At 52.5% G+C, this 19817-nt stretch overlaps 1 protein-coding gene across 2 annotated transcripts; it reads left to right on the top strand.

The window, feature by feature from the left end:
* The first annotated feature begins 277 nt into the window (after positions 1–277).
* On the top strand, positions 278–19760 carry CNNM3 (cyclin and CBS domain divalent metal cation transport mediator 3). 2 transcript variants are annotated; one of them, XR_013389404.1, is made up of 9 exons: positions 278–1673; positions 9216–9359; positions 10369–10518; positions 10893–11062; positions 11249–11345; positions 11671–11804; positions 12391–12529; positions 15160–15259; positions 15805–19760. XR_013389404.1 is itself a non-coding variant. In XM_077915158.1 (8 exons), the coding sequence occupies exons 1-8, from the start codon at positions 299–301 to the stop codon at positions 15867–15869; spliced, it is 2274 nt and encodes a 757-aa protein (XP_077771284.1). In that variant the 5' UTR covers positions 278–298; the 3' UTR covers positions 15870–19760. The 2 variants fall into 2 exon arrangements, 1 of the variants encoding a protein (XP_077771284.1); XM_077915158.1 differs by lacking the exon at positions 15160–15259.
* The last annotated feature ends 57 nt before the right edge of the window (positions 19761–19817 follow it).

Genomic DNA, 19817 nt, shown 5'->3' with positions numbered 1-19817 from the left:
GCCGAGGGCCCGCGGGAACGGGACGCCCAGGTCGCCGGCCACCCCCCGCCCCGGGAGCCGCGGCCGAGCCCCGCGGCCGAGCCCCGCGGCGCCCGCAGCCCCACGCCCCACTCCCCACGCCCCCGGCCCGCCCCGGGATCGCGCCGCCGCTTGTTTACTCCCGGCGCAGCCTAGTCCGACCCTGAGGCCCGCCCTCGCCCGCCGCCTATTGGCGGAGGAGGCGCCAAGGCCGGCGACCATTGGGCCGGGGGAGGCGGAGGGGTAGGCTGCGCGGGAGGCCGAGAGGGGGCAGCGGGCGATGGCGGCGGCGGCGGCGGCGGCGGCTCGTCTAGGCTGGTTGCTCGCCGCGCTGTGCCTGGGCGTCGCCGCCGGGGAGGCCGCGCCGGGCCCGCGAGTGCTGGGCGTCTGTCTGGAGGAAGACGGAGACGCGGACGCGGGGTGGGCGCGCGGGGGAGAGGCGCGGGCCGCCCCGGAGGCCGCCTTCCGCCTGCGCCTCTTCGGCTCGGGCTTGGCCAACAGCTCCTGGTCCTGGGTGGCCCCCGAGGGGGCGGGCTGCCCCGAGGGCGGGCCGGCCGCGACGCCCGGGGAGGAGGAGGAGGCGGCGGCGGCGGCCCCCGCGGGCGAGTGGCGTGCGCTGCTGCGCCTGCGCGCCGAGGCCCCGCGCCCGCACTCGGGGCTGCTGGCGGTGCGCGGGGAGCCGGGCGGCTCGGCGGCCGGGGAGGCGGCGGCCCCCGCGGGCGAGTGGAGCGCGCTGCTGCGCCTGCGCGCCGAGGCCGTGCGCCCGCATTCGGCGCTGCTGGCCGTGCGCGTGGAGCCGGGCGGCGCGGCCGCGGAGGAGGCGGCGCCGCCCTGGGCGCTGGGCCTGGGGGCGGCGGGGCTGCTGGCGCTGGCGGCGCTGGCGCGGGGCCTGCAGCTGAGCGCGCTGGCGCTGGCGCCCGCCGAGGTGCAGGTGCTGCGCGAGAGCGGCACGGAGGCCGAGCGTGCGGCGGCGCGGCGCCTGGAGCCCGCGCGGCGCTGGGCCGGCTGCGCCCTGGGCGCGCTGTTGCTGCTGGCCAGCCTGGCGCAGGCGGCGCTGGCGGTGCTGCTGTACCGCGCGGCCGGCCAGCGCGCCGTGCCCGCCGTGCTGGGCAGCGCGGGGCTCGTGTTCCTCGTGGGCGAGGTGGTGCCGGCCGCCGTGAGCGGGCGCTGGGCGCTGGCGCTGGCGCCGCGCGCGCTGCTGCTCAGCCGCCTGGCCGTGCTGCTGACCCTGCCGGTGGCGCTGCCCGTGGGCCAGCTGCTGGAGCTGGCGGCGCGGCCCGGGCGGCTGCGCGAGCGCGTGCTGGAGCTGGCCCGCGGCGGCGGCGACCCCTACAGCGACCTCAGCAAGGGCGTGCTGCGCTGTCGGACCGTGGAGGATGTGCTCACGCCGCTCGAGGACTGCTTCATGCTGGACGCCGGCGCCGTGCTGGACTTCGGCGTCCTGGCCAGCATCATGCAGAGCGGCCACACGCGCATCCCGGTGTACGAGGAGGAGCGCTCCAACATCGTGGACATGCTGTACCTCAAGGACTTGGCCTTCGTGGATCCCGAAGACTGCACGCCGCTCAGCACCATCACCCGCTTTTACAACCATCCGCTCCACTTCGTCTTCAACGACACCAAGCTGGACGCCGTCCTGGAGGAGTTCAAACGAGGTAACTGCGGGACATCGGGGAGGGGACACGAATGCCAGCGCCCTCCGCTGGAAGAAAGGGGGGAGGGAGTTATGGAAGCCTCGAGGGAAAGGGTCCCATCCTTCCCTCCCAGGGCCCTTTGAGATGATGGCCTCTTGAGATACCTAAAGGCTGTCCTTCAGGGCGCCGTAGAAAGCAAAATCCCCCTTTTCCTGGTAGGCCTGATTTGGGGAGCCGTGTCCATTTGACTCACCAGCTTCAGGGTCATTTTTGTGGGCTTTGGCTTTGTAACAGGCCTATACTCTTAAATAGAAAGGAGGATAGTCTTCAGACACCTGGATGTTATCACCTGCGCACAGTGTCAAAACAGCTGGGCCTGTGAAGTTTCCAGGGATCATGGTTTTAAGGTCTCTGATGGGCTGCTGCCTTGCTGATAACAGAAGAAGGGATGATGCCTGATTTTCTGCAGGTGTGGAAGAAACTTCCACTTTGATTTCACCAGAAGCAACCTTATGGATGATTTAGTCTCCCTCTTTTCTTTTCTTTTTTCTTTTCTTTTCTTTTCTTTTCTTTCTTTTCTTTAATTTTCTTTTCTTTTCTTTCTTTTCTTTTCTCTTCTCTATTCTCTTTTCTTTTTTTTCTTTTCTTTTTTTTTTTAACTTCCCCTTTTCTAAGACTGCGATCTTTTGGCGTCTCCCTTAACTCCACAGTTCACCTCCTTTTACCTTGGTTTATCTGAGCAACTCTAAGGTCACATGGGTAAACATGGAGACCCAACCTCCAAGTGTGAAGGTGTGGGTTCCTCTGTAGTCCTCTCCATCCTAAGGCGTGGGTGTGCTCCCCAGAGCGTGGCTGCTCTTTGTCCACCAGCCATGCTTCTCCTACACTCCTACAGGATGAAGACGGGAGACACCCCAGGGCTCTGGATGGGCTTGACCCTAAAGGCTGCATAATGTGAGGCTGGGAAGAGAGCAGATCCCCTGATCTTCCTGGCAGCTGTGAAGTCTGCTGGCCCCAGGCCACAAGAGTATAATTAGTCAGGGCGTGGTATTGAAAAGTTGGGCAGTTACTATCCTTACTGTACCTGAGGATTGAGTGGGGAGGCTTTGCTGTGCAGCTCTGACAGCTTGCTAGAGCATCTCTTGGGTGCTCGTGGCTCTTTCTCCCAGAAAGTGGTAATGCAGTTCCTCTGTGGGGAGGGGATGCCCAGGTGGGGTCTCTGATCTCTGGTGGTGAGTACTCCATCTGGGCCATTGTAGTACTCGAGGCAGTAGAGGTTCTTGTGGCCTGGTGGCCAGAACTGCCAGCCCTGGAGTGTGCAGAGGTGGGTTCCAGCCCGCCCCTGTCACATCCCAGCTTGAGACTCTGGGATGGCTGGACTGGATCCTCCAGGGCGCTGACTTTGAGCAGAGCACTGACTGATATGGAGAACAGTGAGTAGGGGGTCCAGCTAAGAAATGATCAAAGGCTGAACGAAGATGTGCAGTGGGCCGGGAAAGGAGATCCAGGACAACTTTGGGAGGTGGAATTGAGAGGGCTCTGTGGTTGGCTGAGGAGCTGTGGAGCGAGCAGGAGGAGCTAAGGGTGAGGCCTGGGTTTCTTGCTTGGGGTGTTGTTGTTCTTCCCTGAGGCAGAGCACCTACAGAGAAAGGAGGTCATAATGGTGGGGGAGGGTGGCACTTGTGAATTTGTTCTGGACATTGAAATTTGTCTATGCTGCGGCCCAATGAAGATAAAGATTTGGTTGGTGGTATAGTAGTGGTCCCTTAAGCCACAGAAGTGGTGCAAAAAGCCCAAACCCCTGAGGGCACAAGCATATAAGGGGTAGAGGGTAGCAGAGGAGAGCTGCTGAGGAGAGCTTGGAAGTTCAGAATGTCCTAGAAGCTAAGGAAAGAGACCACTTAACCAAGGGAAGGCAAATGATCAGCAGAGGCCAACATCATGTCATTTGGATCCAGCAGCCAGGATACCCTTGATCTTTGTAAGAGCAGATTTGGTGTTCCAGTGTGGGGTGATGGAGTGAACGGGATGTGACAGCTGACATAGATGGGCCTTCCTGGAAGTATGGCTGCAGAGTGGAAGCCAGAGAGCCGTGACAGGGAGAGGACTGGCAGGGGAGGAGGTCTTCTGCTCTTTATTTATTTTTATTTTTATTTTTATATTTTTCTTAAAGATTTTATTTATTCAGGAGAGAGACACACAGAGAGGCAGAGACACAGGCAGAGGGAGAAGCAGGATCCATGTGGGGAGCCCAGTGAGGGACCTGATCCCAGGAATCTGGGATCACACCCTGAGCCAAAGGCAGAGGCCCAACCGTCGAGCCACCCAGGTGTCCCTGCTCTTTGGTTTTAAGATGGGCAAGTTGAGAGGCACCTGGGTGGCTCAGTGGTTGAGTGGCCTTCAGTTCAGGTCATGATCATGGGGTTCTGGGATAGAGCCCGGCGTCGGGCTCCTTGCTCAACAGGAAGCTTGCTTCTCTCTCTCCCTGTGCCCCTGGCTCATGCTCTCTCTCTCACTCTGTCTCAAATAAATAAAAGTTTAAAAAACAAAAAAGATGGGCAAGTTGACCGACTTTGGGTTTAGATGTTGACAGGAAGGAGCCAGTAGGGAGAGGAGGCCCATGGTCTAGGCTGCTTCTGTTCTGGAATGGTGGCCTTGAAGCAGCCCTGGGGAACCCGGATGTTAGGGAGCTCCTCAGTCCTCCACGCCTTCCTCCTCCGCTGACAATTGAGGGCCATCTGAGGGCAAATTGGCATCGTCTTTCCTCTGACATCCTGGAGCCTCTCTCTGCTTCTCTTTGCAATGCACTCCTTCCTTTGGCAGATAGCTATTTTTGCTTAAAGTCCCTTTTAGCCTGACGCCCTTTCTTCATCCTGCTTACTAACAAAGGGCATATTGCAGCCTTTATGGCGCCTGAGGTTCAGAAATCAGTTCCCTTCCCATCTCTGCCAAGTGTGGGAGGTGGTAGTGCCCTCTGAATTCCCTGAAGTGGGAGTCCTTGACATCTTGGCCGCCACCATCCCAGAGCACTGTCTGTTTGGGAACTGTCTACCTGGGCGAGGCGCCTTCTCTGGTGTGGCGCCCCTCAGTTGGGGTGCAGGCTTGAGATGTTACCGATTACTTAGGGCAGACAGATATTACCAGGAAGAGAGTGGACTCTGGAGCTGTAGTAAATAATGCGTCTTTTCTTTAAAGCTATTAATCCCATTGTCTTTGTCAACCTCCCAATGAAAATATTCAAGGACGTTCAACCAAAGGAGGAATGAGGATGCGTGAGCTTCTCAGAATCTCTGCTTTCAAGCAGCTGAGTTCTGGTTCATTGTCAGAAATCAGAGGATCCCGATTCTGAAGAGTCAGACCCGCTGTGAGGAATGTTAGCCTAGCCCTTTTCTTCTGGAACATGTTCCGACAGTTGCTTTTAAAAATAAGAGGAGGCAGAGGAATTTAAACTCCCATCTGCATTTTTACAGATGTCCTAGAAATTAGGCATTTTGAAAGTTCTCTAGCTTCCACCTAATTTATGAATACATGTGAGCCTCCTAACTAAATTAAAACTCTATAGAGGTTTTTCAGGACTTTCTGGTTGATGCCGGTAAAATGCTTCATCTGCCTCTTGCCTATGGCTCTGTGCTCGGGGAGAGCCTGAGGCAGGCATCTGTCCTGGGGCCTGTGGGTGTTTCCAGTCAGCCAGCCGGGGGCACCTGTATTTTCAGAGCATATTATCCTCTCAGACGAGAAACAAACTTTTAATCCCTGCAGCTGCCTGTTCTCTGTGTACCCCTACTGCTTTTCCATGGTTGCTGTCTGGACCCCCTCAGATATTGTCTTGAGATGAAACCGCATGGCCACCACATCGGGGGACCTTTCAGGGGCTCTGCCTTCATCTGTTACCCAGTCATCCCGGGTCACAGGTCACTGAGAATCTTGTGCCAGTTTTACAGAAGTTTGCAAGCAAGGGAGAAGTTAGTCCGTTCTAAGGGTAACCTGCCAAAGGGGCTGGCATTCTGGAAGAATGGAGCTGAAGTGGGTTCTCTCTGCTCTTATTATTATTATTATTTTTAAAGATTTTATTATTGATGAGAGACACACACAGAGAGAGGCAGAGGGAGAAGCAGGCTCCACTCAGGGAGCCTGACGTGGGACTCTATCCCAGGTCTCCAGGATCAGGCCCTGGGCCGAAGGCGTTGCTAAACCGCTGAGCCACCCGGGCTGCCCTCTCTCTGCTCTTATTTTTTTTTTTTAAGATTTATTTATTTATTCATGAGAAACACAGAGAGTGAGAGAGATAGGCAGAGACACAGGCAGAGGGAGAAGCAGAAGCAGGCTCCATGCAAGGAGCCCGACGTGGGACTCGATCCCAGGCCTCCAGGATAACACCCTGGGCTGCAGGCGGCGCCAAACCGCTGCGCCACCGGGGCTGCCCCCTCTCTCTGCTCTTAGATGGTCATCTAGAACCTGGGCTTTGGTTCCCAGGATCTGATCAAAATTTTATGTCGATGGGGCGCCTGGGTGGCTCAGATGGTTAAGCATCTAACTTTGGCTCAGGTCATGATCTCAGGGTCCTGGGATCAAACCCCACATTGGGCCCCCACACTCAAAAAAGGAGTCTGCTTCTCCTCCCTCTGCCTCTGCTCCACCTCCCATTTGTGTTCTCTCTCTCAAATAAATAAAATCTTAAAAAAAAAAAAAAAAAAAAGTTATGTCGAGCTTCAGCCTTCCTCATCTGGTCTCACAGATTAGATCACATAGCGGGGTTGCCTTGGCCCTCATAGAAGTGATGCCTGTCTGCCAGTGTCAGCCATTCCCAGCACAAATACCCAGGGGTGGGAAGCATCTAGAAATGCTATGTTCCTCATTCAGTACTTCTGTCTCAGCAGGAATGAGCAGATAGTTCTTTGGAACCCTTGGCCTTTTCCTCCTGGAAAGGGAGGAGACCGTGTAGTCATGTATGAGGATGTTAGAGCATCCTGAAGAACACTACTTTCTTTTCTTTAGAAGGGCACGTGTGCTGGAGATAGTACCTTGGCCCAGGGTAACTCACCCAGAGGGGAGGGTCTCCTAAGATTTGATCTCTTGTTCCCCAGTGAAAGTGAGTTGTGTGTGGTGGTTAAGAGAACAGATTCAGAAACCAGCTGCCTGGGTTCAGATCCCGATTTTGCACTTGGGTGAGTCACTGAGGCTCCCTTAATCTCTGTTGTCTCTGCAAATTGTAAATAAGAGTAATACTCTGTTCCTGGTAAGTTGATGAATAAAACACTGAAGCACTAAAAGTTGCATTTCTTCAGTTCACAGGTGTTTTGTTTGTCTTGTATTTCGACATCTCTGTGATAGGATGTCTCACAATTGATGGCATCTTCAATTTGATGACATACAGTAAATGTTTTCTTTTTTACAGCCTCATTCCTTTCTTTTTCTTTTTTCTTTTCTTTTCTTCTTTTTTTTTTAAGCCTTCTCTACACCCAACTCACGACCCCAAGATGAAGAGTTGCATGCTCCACTGACTGAGCCAGCCAGGCGCCCCTGCCTCATTCCTTTCTTGATTATTTGGCCAGTGGTCTATTAATAATAATAGCTTTTGGTTGACTGGACATTTTCATTTTATCTAAATTTGGAGCAGAGGTCTTGCCCCTGATGCTGGGGGTGGGGGATGGATGCTGAAAGAATGAGGCAGAGAGCATGCCAAATAGACTTCTAGAGAGTGTGTTTCTGAACTCAGTTCAGTACACTGTAATTAAACCCAAGGTATGTAAAGTATGATTCACGCAAAGAAGTGAACTTGACTTTTTGCTTTACCAAAAGATTCTTTTTTTTTTTTTTACCAAAAGATTCTTGAAGCAGGTACTTCCTTATGTTAATCCAGGCTAGCTTTTATCCTCAACTTTTTTCACTAGTAATGAAGGACATGGCTGGGATGAGGTTCTCTGAGTTCCATATCCTAGACCTGCACAACGCCGTCCAGCAGCCACCACCCACATATGATTGTCGAGCTCTTGAAAGGTAACTGGGCTCAACTGACATATGCTGGAAGTGCCTAACACACCAGACTGCAAAGACTGTATAAAAAATATGTTTTAATTTAAAATTTTAAGAAATTTATTTTTAAGATTTTTTTTTTTTAAAGTAATCTCTATACCTAACATGGGGTTTGAACTTACAACTCCAAGATCAAGAGTCGCATGGTCTGGGATCCCTGGGTGGCGCAGCGGTTTGGCGCCTGCCTTTGGCTCAGGGCGCGATCCTGGAGACCCGGGATCGAATCCCACATCGGGCTCCCGGTGCATGGAGCCTGCTTCTCCCTCTGCCTATGTTTCTGCCTCTCTCTCTCTATCTCTGTGTGACTATCATAAATAAATAAAAATTAAAAAAAAAAGTTTTTAAGAGTCGCATGGTCTACTGACTGAGCCAGCCAGGTGTCCCTGTTTTAATATTTTTTATTTTTTTATTTTTATTGTTAGATTTTATTTATTTGAGAGAGAAAGAGTGCTGGGGTGGGGGCGGGGCAAAGGGAAAGGGAGAGAGAATCTTAAGCAGACTCTGTACCCAGTGTGGACCATGTTGGGGGGCTTGATCTTGCCACCGTAAGATCATGACCTGAACTGAAATCAAGAGTCCGACACTTAACCCACTGAGCCACCCAGGTGCCCCTATTTTAGTATTTTTATATTGATTGCATGTTAAAATGATATTGAAGGCTATATTGAATTAGTTACAATGTTACCAATTTCACCTGTGTCTTTTTTCCTTTTTTTTTTTTTTTTAATGCTACTCAGAAATTTAAAATTACATATATGGTTTGCAATCTGTTATTTTTGGACAGGTATAAGGTTTTATAGATGAAAAGTAGAGACAAAAAAAAAAAAAAGAAAAAGAAAAGTAGAGACGGTTCTTGAAGTTTTCTCAGCATTCCCCGGCACTCTGAGGTTTGGGCTTTGTTCAAGCTTCCATTTCTTTATCAGACAAACAAATAGGAAGCTCACCTGAGGGCGGGGGAAGGTGAATAGTTGTAGGCTGCTGCTCTTCCTCCCACATAGTCTGGGTTCTGACTGGCGCATCACCATTTATCGTCTTCCCCCTGGATGACTTAATGGACCTTGGCTTCTGGAAATAAAGGACAGACAGCTTTCAGATTTGGGAAAACATCCTTAGGAGAGTCACTGGGTGGCCCCACACCGTTCCCCCACTTAGACTGCCCTAGGGGAGCCTGTACTTCTGGAACCAGTGCCCTTGTGCGTGTAGCTCTATCACATCTGTTCTAGTCTGACGTGTCCTTATCTAAACCACATTCATGTAGGCCCTGGGCTGACTTAGCTCTGCCACTGCCTGGTGGCCCCGTGCAGGTGAGCATTTGCCTGACGTTTAGGGCCTCGTGCGTAAAGTGAGGCTTATCCTCAGGAGGGTGTTGACAGTCTTACGTAAGAACTTAGGAAGAGTCTCCCCTAGTGCCTGGTACCTTGTGGGAACACCAGCAGTGGCTTCTGTCACTTGGGTGAACTAGTACCAAGTAGGACTTGGCAAAACGGGAGGCCCCCAGCAAGTTGTAATCTTGAGTGTCCCCTCCCCCAGGGAAGTCTCACCTGGCCATCGTGCAGAAGGTGAACAACGAGGGTGAAGGTGACCCCTTCTACGAGGTGCTGGGCCTCGTCACCCTGGAGGACGTCATTGAGGAGATCATCAAGTCTGAGATCCTGGATGAGTCTGAGGACTATCGTGAGTCTTGACTGTCACCAGCATTCCAGTTCCACTGGCCTTCTAAGCCTACAGAGATGTGTGGTGTGCATCTGGGTCACTGAGACGGGGCTGGATCTCCAGTCAGAGCTGATCCCTAGCCAGGGTCTGGAGGGAGCGGGCTGTTGTCCCTTGCAGGAGGGCCCACACCTGAGAAGGATGAGGAGACTTGGTGGCTCAGATCAGGGCCTTTGCGGTGCCAGTGCCTCCCTTGGGCTTCTCTGGCGCAGATGGCGGATCTGCCCATCACGGGCCTTTCCCAGGCTTCTGACTTCCTTGGCCCTTTGGCTTTCTCATGTTCTTTTCTACAGTACAGAAGCCTCTCCTCAAATAATCTCATTCTTTACTGCTTAGAGGGTCTTTCCAAAACAGGATCCTGAGGCCTGTGATTATGTCTGAGGGGTGTCTGCCTCTTAGGAGGATGGCTGAGGTCTGAGGGCAGACATAGAACCCGTACGTGATGGCCGGGGCCGCATAAGCATACTTGGGACACCGAGCCCCCTACCCCTATTTACTATCAAGCCAATCATTTTGCCCATGCGTCTCTCCCCCAAGTGCAGCCTCTTGAGTTTGGTTCCTCACACTGCCTTGAGCGTGGGGACACCAGGCTAGCTGCTGCCCCATAGCCCCCGTAATCTGTAGATATGTGCCTTCTGGTGAGGGGTGTCTTCATGACCAAGGACGCCTGTTAGACAAGCGACCTTGGTGCCATGTCAATGTTCTCTCCCAGCTCGGAGGACAGGAGTGGTTCCTTTGCACGCGTCCTCAGGATAGCTGGAGTTCGGGTGCTGCCCCTTCTGTCCTGGTACCAGGTTTGCTCTGTGCTGGGAGTGGCAGGCAGGCACAGCAAGGAGGAGTGCTGCGGAGTGTCCCCAGGGCTCTGACGCTGTCTCCCCCAGAAGAACCCCCCAGGCTTTGGCAGCGTGCCTTGCTTTGGTCATACTGATTGGAGGGTTACTGATGGCGTCAGCGGGCCTTCTCACCATCCTAGGAGATGCCACTGTCAGGAAGAAGCCTGCTCCTCTGAGTGCCCCTCTCCGGCGAAAAGAGGAATTCTCCTTGTTCAAGGTGTCTGACGATGAATATAAAGTGAAAATCTCGCCTCAGCTGCTCTTGGCCACCCAGCGCTTCCTGTCTCGAGGTGAGGGCAAAGAGTGGGCCTTTTCTTTGCCCTCTTGCTCACTGTCAGCTGGGTCAGGAGGCCCCCAGGGCAGACCCCGGGTGCCCTCATTCCCAGTAAGCAGGAGAGGATCCAGGAGAACTTCTGTGCTTCTCTCTGTAGCCCTGAGGGCATCTCAGGGCGCCCGAGGGCAGCTCCTTCTGCCAGATGGCTGCAAGCTGGGCTAGGCTGGCGCCACCTCTGGTGAGCCACGGCAGGGAGCCTCCGCCGGGTGGTGTGCAGCCCGCCCAGTGTTGGGGGGGTGACTTGGCTTGTGGGGCAGCAGGAGTCGGGTGTGGTTGTGCAGGCCACTCTGGGCCCAGTGGACACTGTCCCTTTTTTCCACCATGGGGCAGAGGTGGATGTATTCAGCCCCCTGCGAATCTCCGAGAAGGTCCTGCTGCACCTGCTGAAGCATCCCAGCGTCAACCAGGAAGTGAGGTTTGACGAGAGCAACCGTCTGGCTGCACACCATTACCTGTACCAGCGCAGCCAGCCGGTGGATTATTTCATTCTCATCCTGCAGGTAACCAGGAGCCCACACTGGAGCTTCCCACTCGCTTAGACAGTAGGGAAGGGTCTGAGAGAGGGAGGATCGTCCACAGACACAGTCCCTGAATAGTCGGGGCTGGTGCTTTCTCCTTGTGCTCTCTGCTGGCAGGAGAGGTAATCTGTCCACATGTGTCTCCCTCCCGCTCCCTACACCTCCCAGGGCAGGGTTGAGGTGGAGATCGGGAAAGAGGGCCTGAAGTTCGAGAACGGAGCCTTCACCTATTACGGAGTGTCTGCCCTGACAGCGCCGTCCTCGGGTAAGCTGCAGGCCACCTGCTTGCCGGGGCTTTCTGGGGGCCAGGATGTGGGCCTCCCCTTCTTCCGGAGCCTGCGCCTTCTGCCAGGTGTTCCACTTCAGGATGGGCTGGCTTTTCTCTGGGCCGTGGAGATGGGGAAGGGGCAGCGTCTAGGGCTTTTCGTTGCTCACTGCTCCCCCTGCCTGGCCTTTCCCAGGAGGAGGTGAGCTTGTCACCCTCTCCGTGCTCGTAGCCCTGTTCCCTCTCCATAGGGGTCAGTGGGGTAGATCTTAGACACTGTGCAGTTGCCCCCACCGGAGACGTCACTGGTTGTTCCTTCTGATAGTTCACCAGTCCCCAGTGTCCTCGCTCCAGTCCGTCCACCACGACCTGCAGCCAGAGCCAGCTGATGGTGCTCGCTTGTCTGCATACTGTCCTGACTACACCGTGAGGGCCCTCTCTGACCTGCAGCTCATCAAGGTGACTATGTTGGGTTTGTTTTTTTTTAAGATTGTAATATGATTTATTGACAGCCACAGAGAACAATCAGGGAACAGCAGAGGGAGAGGGAGAAGCAGGCTCCCTGCTGAGCAGGGAGCCCCATGTAGGGCCAATCCCAGGACCCTGGGATCATGGCCCGAGCCAAAGGCAGAGGCTTAACTGACTGAGCCAGCCAGGCGCCCCAAGGTGACTATCTGGGCTGCTTGTCAGTGCTGGCTTTAGCCAGCTTTGTACCCCCACAGGGCTAAACCATCCGGTCCCGAGTTTGTATGGATTACGAGTCAGTTCTCCCTGAGTCTCGGAGACTTGCCAGAGCAAGACTGTGCTTGCTAGTCCCGTTACTGGGACTGCGCACCCACGTTCCTTTTGACATCTTAGTATAGACACTGCTTGATTGTTGTTCTCTGCCCTTAGCTCACTTAAAGCTCTTCATTTTCTTGGTCCTGCTGAGTGTGACTCTCCCACCTGGTACTTGTGGGTGGGAGGGAGACGTGTGACCTTGTACCTGCTGCTCTCCATCCAACTTCACAGTGGCACTTGCCTAGTCATGCTTTCTGTCCCCCAGGTCACGCGGCTGCAGTACCTCAATGCACTCCTGGCCACTCGAGCCCAGAATCTGCCACAGTCCCCGGAGAACACAGACCTCCAGGTCATCCCAGGCAGCCAGACCAGGCTGCTCGGTGACAAGACAGTCCCAGCAGCAGGTGAGCCCCACACGGCCACATCCTGCAGTGTATCAGCCCAAGGGGGTGTGTGGATCCTGTGCCGGTCACACAGACTCACTCTATCTGCCCTCACTCTGCCTTGTGTTCTTTCCTTGTCCCCCTTTCTGCCCATCCTTTCCTTTTTTTCTCTTTTCGCTGATGGCCCTGCGTTGTAGACCAGCTGGCACCCAGAGTATGTTCCGTCAGCATCTTCTCTGGAGGACCTATTTAGGACGGGTTGACTTAGAGAATAGCTGCTTAATGGGAATAAGGTCAAGTTCAGACACTCTTGGTCATTTAGCATTAGGGTTGGGTCACTTGGAAAATGAAGACCTGGGTCACTGGGGGCCTAGCTCAGAAGGTGGCTCGCTGGGGGACACCAGCTCAGAAGCTGAGAGAGGGCACCAGTGGAGATGTTGTTTCAGGTCAAGCTAATATTTAAGGCGTGCCCCTTACACCCTGGGTTCCATTGTGAGCCAGAAGTTCACGTGAGAAGAAATAGACTGTGATGTGGGGTAGGTTGCAGACTAGCAAACCCTGCCTTTAAGAGTGTAAGGAGGGGGAATGAAAAGGAGCCTGTGGAGAGTGGGCTTTGGGTAGGAGTGGTAAAAAGTTAGGGAACTCTGTTGTCCTTGTGGCTCAGGAAGGTACTTTTGTTCTGACTGAGCTCCTGAGTCGGGGTCTGAGATACTCTCCAGGGCCTGGACTGGGCGGGGCGCAGGGCTTCCAGAGAGGCCTCCGACACTTCTGCCCCTGGCACTCCGAAATGGGGACACCAAGCTCTTGACGCCAGCTCTGCCTGGCACTGTGCTAGGAGCTTTCCTCGTGCTCACTCATCTAAGAAAACTTCATTTTCAGAGGTGGTAGTTCGGCCTGTTTTCACAGATGAAGAAGCAAAAGCAGAGGGAGACCGAGGCACTGTGGCTTGGAGCCTATGCCTGTCCTCAGCCTCTGGGCTGTGGTGTCTGCAGGGAACAGCTCCGGTTCCTTGAGAACGTGCACGTGTCTTTGTGGTAGATGCTTTCTGAGAAGTGACGTGGAAGTGCCAGGGACAGAACGCCTGCCCGGGCCACGTTCGTGGCTCAGCCCCTGAGTGCTCCATCTCTGTGCGTTGCTGAAAGGGGGCCCCGGCTTGAAGCGTGCTGCTCAGACCGTGGATCTGGGTTTCGGGCCTTTCTCAGCGAACGTGCACTGAGACGTGGCGGTCCTACCTTTTAGGGCTGATCACAGTTCTCTCCACCCGCTGTGGTGATCTTCCCTTTTGTGCGATGCCGCTTGTATACAGGTTCCCACCACCGCATAAGCCTTGGGTCTCAAAAGCTGGTATGTTACTGTTTTTTTAAGATGTGAGCATTTGATTCTGGTTTTTTTGATGTGAACTTTTTTTCTGGCTTCATCTGCTTACTCAGACTGCACATGTTCTATACAAGATGTAGACTTAAATCTACGAATGGTGGTTTTTCCTTCACTTCATCTTTTATTATACACACAAGTTTTTTTAAAGTCCTTCTGTGGCGTCAGCTGCTCATTGGGAGACCCTACGAGGGAACCACAGGTATCTCCTGAAAGTTCACTGGCTGTGCCGCTTTGCTCTTACAAAAGACTTAGGTTAGCACCTGTTCTCACTAACTGCAAGAACTCGGAAGAGGATTTTTGCTTTACGAGATGGTAGTTGTTTCTTCGCTTTATGCCATGCTGGCTTACAAAAGACTTGATAGGAGCGCTGTCCTTGATAGGACAGCAGGGAAACCCGTAACCTGCAGTGGCTCCGTGCGTCATTTTCCCGTCTGTAATGGCTCATCCGCTTGGCGCAGAGGCAGCATCGCAGCCAGTGAGGTTTGTCCGAGGCACCTCATTGCCAGTTGTAAAGGATTGCCATCCCCTGTTCTGGGTCTTCATGTTGGTTTTCCCCTAAGTGTGGCCTGCCGTTTGTCCCCCGTAAGGCTCGCCTGCTGTTTTTCTGCTCTCTGCCTCAGCTCTCTGAGGTCTTGATGCAGCTTATCTCTGTTAGGTGGCACTCCACTGCCCCCACGAGATCTCGGTGTCGCTATGCTCGTGGAGATGTCATCGGGGACGTTGCTTAAATAGCGCAGGTCAGAACCATCAGGATTGACTTTGGCACTAGATTTGCTGGCAGAGAAATGCCTTTATGGAGATGCTTGGAAGGCGCAATGATTTTGAACGGCCTGCGGCAGGGGTCGGCACGCTGGCTATGCTGGTGCCGGGGAGCAGTCGTGTCGGCCCCCGCCTGCGTGCGTGTGGATTGTATATGGCTGCCTTTGGCTACGACGGTGGGGTTGAGGTGTCACCACAGGGACTACGACCTGCAAGACCTAAAAATAATTGGCCCTTTACGGAAAGCTTCCTGACCCCCTGGCCTGCCGTTGCACGCTCCGGGTAACTTCTGCACAGTGGCCATTCCCAGAGCTGATTGCCAAGGGAGAGTCCGCCCCGGGCGCCGCGCTTCCTGCTCCCTCTGGTTCTGAGCCGCGGGGGGCGCCCCCGGGCCCCCCCCCCCCCCCCCCCCCCCGCCCTCCCAGCGCGCCCCGGGGTTGCCCCGGCCCAGCGGCCCTGCCAGCGCAGCTGCACAGCTGGTCTCCTCTTGTCTCTCTCCCCTCTGCTCTCTCTAGCCTTCCCCGTAGACCTTTCCCTCTTTGGCACATTTGGAAACTGCAGTTGATAATTGACTGTGGACTAGTGAGCATTTTTTGTTTTCAGAAAACACCCAAGGTAAATATCTTCCCTTTCGCTTTCTCTTTGCTTTCCTTCCCCAGCCCTCTAGCTGCTGGGAGGAGCCCTGGACACGGCTGCCCCCCGGGCAGGGAGGTGTTTCCCCGGGGGTGGGAGGTGAGGGGGCCGTCCTGACCTTTGTTGCTACTTTCCCTTTCATTTTTCTGGAAGACTGGCAAGGTCATGAAATCCCTGCCTAGTGGTGGCAACTAAAACTTCCTTTTGGGGCAGGGGCTTTAGTGTCCAGGGCAGGCTCCTCTTGCCCAGTGTACAGCCTCAGCCTCCTGTGAGCAGAAGCTCCTGCCCTGCCTTCCTGCCTCTCATTGAGGCCAGCCCTCCTCCCAGTGGTTTCCTCTTGGGAGGCTGAGTTAGCCTGACCGGGTCCCTAACTGCTCTCTCCCAGCTCTGCCTGGATACTGAGGCGTCCTGAGCCTCCTCAGCCTTCCTGCCCCTTCGTGTCCTAAAGACGATTTTGACACTTGGTTTTGATGGGACCTGCTTCCGTTCCTGACTGATACTAATTCTGCTTTCCCTCTCTCCTCTAGGGCCCAACCATGGCAGACCTGGCCTCCCAGCGGAGGAGAGCCCTGGGCGGAACCCGGGGGTTTAACTGCTTGCCAGGCAGCCCCGGGTCTGGGCAATGGACAAGCACGTGGGGAAGTGGAGAGCCGAGGAGTGGCTTCCTGTCAGCCCGTCCCCATCCCCTCCAGGCCACGTTTTAGATGGCCCTTAGAGATGTGGGTCCTGGGCTGTCCTCAGAAGCAGACCTCAGTGCCGGGAGCCTTCAGCAGGTCCTGCCCTCCTTTAGGAAATGGGGGTCAGTTGGGGCGCAGCCTTCCGGGCCTGCTTCCGAAGGGAATGAACAGAACACTGTCATCTCTGGTCCCTAGGACCCAGCTTTCTCCCTGTGACAGTGCAGTGTATTTATACCTCTTTGGGCCAAGCCATGATGTGAGTGCACGATTACGGCCTTTATGTGGCCATGACCTGTACTCGCTTTGCTTTTAATTTGCCAACCTGCTGCCGGCAGCACTTTTTGAGCGAACCAGGAGCACTATTTGTGGCTGGGGGTTCACATCCATGGCCTGGGCCGCAGTGAACTAGTTGGCCTCCCTTCCTGTGCCATGTTTCAAAGCACGCGCCCCAGCCTGTTCCATGTGCCAAACCTCGCAGCACGACAACCCACCAGTATGTCCCAGTGTCCGGCTCCCTCCTGTGGAGGTTGCTGCTTGGAGCCCCCAGCAAGTGAGCCGGCCCCTAGTGGCACGGGGGAGGCTGCTCCTTCCGCTTCTCTGCCTGTCCTGCTTGGTTGCCACTAACAGTATTGTCATTTTCTGTGTTTGAAGAAGAGAGGTCACACCGGGGAGGAAGGGGTGTGCTGCCCCTAACTTTCTCAGTTGCTGGGTCCAGGGAGAGTAACCGACTTTGTACCTTCCCCCGTGGCTGGAATTTGCACGGAGAGCAGCAAGGGAGGGAGGGCTTGATTATGAAACAGGTAGATCCTCAGCCCCTTTCTTTAATGACAACATGACATCAGTTTTTCTGGTATCTCTGAAACATTTCAGCTCATTGCTTCTTTGCTGTTCTTAGCTACAGGGTTTTAGAGAATTGGGAACAAGAATGCACTTGTTTTCTTCTGCTTTACCCATATTTACGGTCTGCAGTTCTTCAGCTATGTAGAAACGGGGGTGTCGCAGAGACCTGGGGTTGCAGAAGGGATAGGGAAGGAGGAGTGTTTCTGGAACTTTTCTCAAAGGAATTTGGGTCCCTTATCCAGGACTGGTTGGGAATGAAGGCCAGAGAACAGTGGCATGCCGGCTTAGCAACTTCTCAAGGAAGAGCAAGCCCAGGTGGGAAACCTACTTTACAATCATCTCTCCCTGAACAGTGCTTCTTAACCTTGGCTGCACATTAGAATCACCTGGCAAACTGAAAAATACTGATACCTGGAGCACCCCCCCCCTTCCAGGGAGCCTGATTTGATTATTCTAGGCATCAGGATTTTGTTTTTTGAAACAATTTTAATTTTTAAAAAAGAATTTTTTTAAAGTAAGCTTCACACCGGGCATGGGGCTTGAACTCCCAACCCTGAGATCAAGAGTCGAGTGCTCTCCTGATGGAGCCAGCCAGGCATCCCTGAAACAGTTTTAGAGTCACCTAAGAGTTCCATACACTCTTCATCCAGCTTCCCCTAATAACGTTTTACATAATCTGGTACATCTATCAGAACTAAAAAAATTAACATTGGTACAAAACTAAATTAGATTTTATTTGGATCTTATCAGTTCTTCCAGTAATATCCTTTTTCTGTTGCAGGATCCAATCCAGGATACCAAGTTGCATTTAGAGTTCTTGCTTCCTTTTTTCTAACTTTGTATTTTGAAACCATTACAGATTCTTAGGAAATTGCAAGCTAGGGACCTTTCACCCAGTTTTCCTCAATGGTTACTCTTAAACATAGTTAGAATACAGTATCAAAACCAAGAAGCTGACACTGGCACTATGTGGGTGGAGCGTTCTCTGTCCTCATGGGTAGATTTGTGTAGCTGCCACAGCAGTCTAGATAAATGACCGTCCCACCACCACGAGGCTCTCCCTCTGGCATACTGTTAGACCCACCCCCACCCCCTCGGCCCCCATCTCTAATCCCTGGCAACCACTAATCTAATATTTTGTCATTTCAAGAATGTTGTGTAAGTGGGGTCATATAGTACGTAACTGCTCGGGATTGGCTTTTTTCACTCAGCGTTATACTCTGGAGCTACATCCAGGTTGTAGCGCGTGTCAATAGCTCATTCCTTTTGATTGCTGCGTAGTAGTCCTCGATATGCTCACTGTCCTGTGGAAGGACATCTGAGTGGTTTCCAGTTTTTGGCTATTCCAAATAAAGCTGCTATGAACATTCATTACAGGTTTTTGTGTGGATATTGGTTTTCTGAGGTAAATGTCCAGTATTACAGTTGCTAGGTCGTGTGGCTGTTGCATGGTTCGTTTTTTAAAGAAACTGCCACATGTCTTTAGAGTATACAATTCTACGTTTCCACCAGGAGCATGTGAGTAATTGAGTTTCTCTGAATCCTCAACTCATTTGGTATTGTCACCATTTTTTAGCCATTCTGGTAGGTGCGTAGTGAGATCTCGTTGTGGTTTCCAGTTGTATTAACATAATGGCTGATGTGTATCTTTGTGTGCTTATTTTGTGAACTGTTCTTGTTTTTCACCCATTTCTAGTTGGATTGTTTGGTCTTAGTTCTCAGAGTTCTTTATATATTCTAAATACTAGTCCTTTGTTGGCTTTTTGGGTTTGCAAATATTTTCTCCAAGCCTTTAGTTTATTCTTTCATTCTCTTAACAGTATCCTTTATAGAGCAAAAGTTTAATTTTGATGAAGTTTAGTTTACCGGTTTTCTTTTATGGATTGTGCATTTGGTATCATGTCTAAGAATTACCTAGCTCTCCTGGATCCCAAAGATTGTCTCCTAGGTTTTTTTTCCTAAAATTTTTATAGTTTTGGAGCACTTAGGTGGCTCAATCCTGTTAAGGGATCTGCCTTTGGCTCAGGTCATGGTCCCAGGGTGTTGGAATCAAGCCCCACATCGGGCTCCCTGCTCAGCAGGGGAAGTCTGCCTCTCCCTCTGCCTGCTGCTTCCCCTGCTTGTGCTCGCCCTCACGCTCTCTCAAAATCTTTAAAATTTTTAGTTTTCTACTTGAAGTCTGTGGCCCATTTTGAGTTAATTTGTATAAGATTTAGGTCAAGTGTTTATAATTTTTTTTACCTTATAGACGTCCAGTTGTTCTAGCACCATTTGTTGAAAAGGCTTTCCTCTGTAGAATTTTCATTTACACCTTCGTCCAAAATCGGGTGGGCAGATTTGTGTCTATTTCTGGGTTGTCTCCTCTGTTCTGTTGATCTGTGTCTGTCCCTCCATGAATTACCCCATTGTCTTGATTACCTGTAGCTTTATAGTAAATTTTGAAATTGGGTAGACTGGTTCTTCCCACTTTACTTTTCAAAATTGTTTCAGCTATGAGTTTTAATTTTTTTTTTTTTTAGAGGTTTATCTATTTTAGAGAACAGGGGGACGGACAGAGAGAATTCTGAAGCAGATACCCCACTGAGTGAGCGCAGGGTCCAACATGGGGCTAGATCCCAGGACCCTGAGATCATGACCTGAGCCAAAATCAAGAGTCTGGTGCTTAACCAACTGAGCCACCCAGGTGCCCCTTAGCCATGAGTTTTTAAATCATCTTAACTATATCTACAGAAAAAAAAAAATCTTGCGATATTAGGTAGGAGCTGCATTAAACCTGTGTATCGATTTGGGGAGAATTGACATCTTTTACTGGGTCTCATCTTCCTATCCACAAACAAGGTGTTTCTCCCATGTAAGTCCTCTTTGATTTTAATCATTGTGTTGTAGTTTTTAAAAGTCCTTAAATGTTAGATTTACATCTACATGTTTTTAAAGGCAATTTTAAATTAAATTTGATTTTCATGGTGTTCAGCTAGTCATTGCATGTTTATCTTCTACCGAGGTCTTGCTGAACTCCCTTATTT

This window comes from Canis aureus, chromosome 11, assembly GCF_053574225.1.
Source record: "Canis aureus isolate CA01 chromosome 11, VMU_Caureus_v.1.0, whole genome shotgun sequence".
In the NCBI taxonomy this organism is placed as follows: Eukaryota; Metazoa; Chordata; class Mammalia; order Carnivora; family Canidae; genus Canis; species Canis aureus.
The sequence above is the reverse complement of the archived record's forward strand: the minus strand, read 5'-3'. Positions and strand labels throughout refer to the sequence as shown.